The 1,789-nt window shown below is 46.1% G+C and overlaps 1 protein-coding gene across 1 annotated transcript in view; it reads left to right on the top strand.

Moving 5' to 3' along the window:
• Positions 1 to 176: 176 nt before the first annotated feature.
• Positions 177 to 1,789, top strand: part of KLHL12 (kelch-like family member 12) — a gene marked incomplete at its 5' end in the record, with an annotated part of 16,025 nt that continues 14,412 nt past the window's right edge. Inside the window, 2 exons of the mRNA XM_010144685.1 lie at positions 177 to 330; positions 1,184 to 1,401. Coding sequence (XP_010142987.1) covers positions 177 to 330; positions 1,184 to 1,401 — 372 coding nt within the window. The remainder of the gene's footprint in view (positions 331 to 1,183; positions 1,402 to 1,789) is intronic.

Genomic DNA, 1,789 nt, shown 5'->3' with positions numbered 1-1,789 from the left:
GAATTCTGGAGGAAAATCCCCTCCTTCCCTTCATTATTTCAGTGAGCACAAGAAGAGGAGGGACAAGTCTCTGTTGGAACCTCTCTGACAGCCACATTTTAAAACCCTGCTGAGCGTTGATGGCTCTTTGATCACGTTACTGAAAAACAAACCTTTGTCTCCCTTCTAATCTCCAGCTCTCGGAGAAAGATAAACCCTATGTGGATATCCAGGGACTGACCGCCTCCACCATGGAAATCCTGCTGGACTTTGTGTACACCGAAACCGTTCACGTGACAGTAGAAAACGTCCAAGAGCTGCTCCCCGCCGCCTGTCTGCTTCAGCTGAAAGGTACCTGCCGCCTGTCAGCACAAGTGGCAGAGTTGCTGCTGTCCAGAGGTTTGCTCTAACCTTCTGTGAGGGGATGGTGGAGTGTGGCAACGTCATGTTTATAAGTACTCCTGTCAAACTTCTGTTGTCTTGTGCGCTGTGGTCTCATTGGTAGAGGAAGTGGCTTGGGCGGAGGAAAAGACGATAAAACAGGTTATTGTTCGCTGCTTTGGGCTGCTGTATCTCAGCATCAGGATTCCCAAGAGGACTTGTGGGCTGTGTAGCATGTAAATGTTACAGCTCAGTCAACTTATAATAATAAGCAAATCCTAGATGTCATCTGACCTGCCATCATAGGACGTCTGGGTCTTAACAAACTGGTTGGTGTCATTGGACGTGCACCTATGGAGCTGTCCCTGGCAGTGACCCAGGATTCCTGGCAGTGACCCCAGATCCCCGGCAGTGATCCCAAATCCCTGGCAGTGATCCCAAATCCCGGACAACTGTCAAAAAGACATTGGAGAAAACCCAGAAGCGTGGTAGCCATGTCCACAATCATACACGTTCTGTATTTGTAATCCGTGAAGCTGAGTACAACTCACTGTAGTCTTCTCCTAGTATCAGAGTTATTTAATTTTCTCATTTAAGTACAGCAGCCAGAGATCAAAACAGCCCAAACTCATGGTCAGCTGCTCAGTGTTTCCACGTCGCTACAAAGACGTCTCTGCATGTGTGTGTTTCTGTAGTATTTTTAAGCTTCCTGTTTGAGTTGGGTTTTTGTGATTGTTTAGAACTTTCTTTTCTGAAGCCCTTTCCGAAGCAGTGGATTGACAGTAAGCGTGCAGTGCTCATTCACCCCTCCAATTTTCCGTAGGTGTGAAACAAGCTTGCTGTGAGTTTCTAGAAAGCCAGCTGGATCCATCAAATTGTTTGGGCATTCGGGATTTTGCTGAGACACACAATTGTGTTGATCTAATGCAAGCTGCAGAGGTCTTCAGCCAGAAACATTTTCCAGAGGTGGTTCAGCATGAAGAGTTTATCCTCTTAAATCAAGAAGAGGTTGAAAAGCTCATCAAGTGTGATGAAATTCAGGTAAAACCTGAAAAGTACCGTTACTGTGCAAAGCATTGAAGTAAACCGTTGAAACCAGTCAGAAGTGAGTCCGTACATCTAGGGTGGACTTGTCACACCGTTCCTTGGTTTGAAATTTAACTTCCAAGAAGCTTATTCTAATTTTTTAGCCATGTAATCTGAAGCTCACCAGTAACATGTAGCTTCTGTGTAAGGATTCGGTGTCACACAAGCGTTCCTCACAAGTAAGAATCCCAGGGAGTTGCCTCTGCAGAGTTCTTGGTCTCTTGTCTCCTCCTTTCCCCAGAGGAGCTTTTAGAGGTTACGAAGCCAGGCTGTCTCAATGGCTACATTTCAGAAACTCCCCCAAGAGTTTAGCTTCTATTTGTAGACCTTTGCAGGCCCCTCA

The sequence above is a fragment of the Buceros rhinoceros genome, unplaced genomic scaffold, assembly GCF_000710305.1.
Source record: "Buceros rhinoceros silvestris isolate BGI_N320 unplaced genomic scaffold, ASM71030v1 scaffold25211, whole genome shotgun sequence".
NCBI lineage: Eukaryota > Metazoa > Chordata > Aves > Bucerotiformes > Bucerotidae > Buceros > Buceros rhinoceros.
Note: the sequence above shows the minus strand (reverse complement) of the source record. Positions and strands in the feature narration are given on the sequence as shown.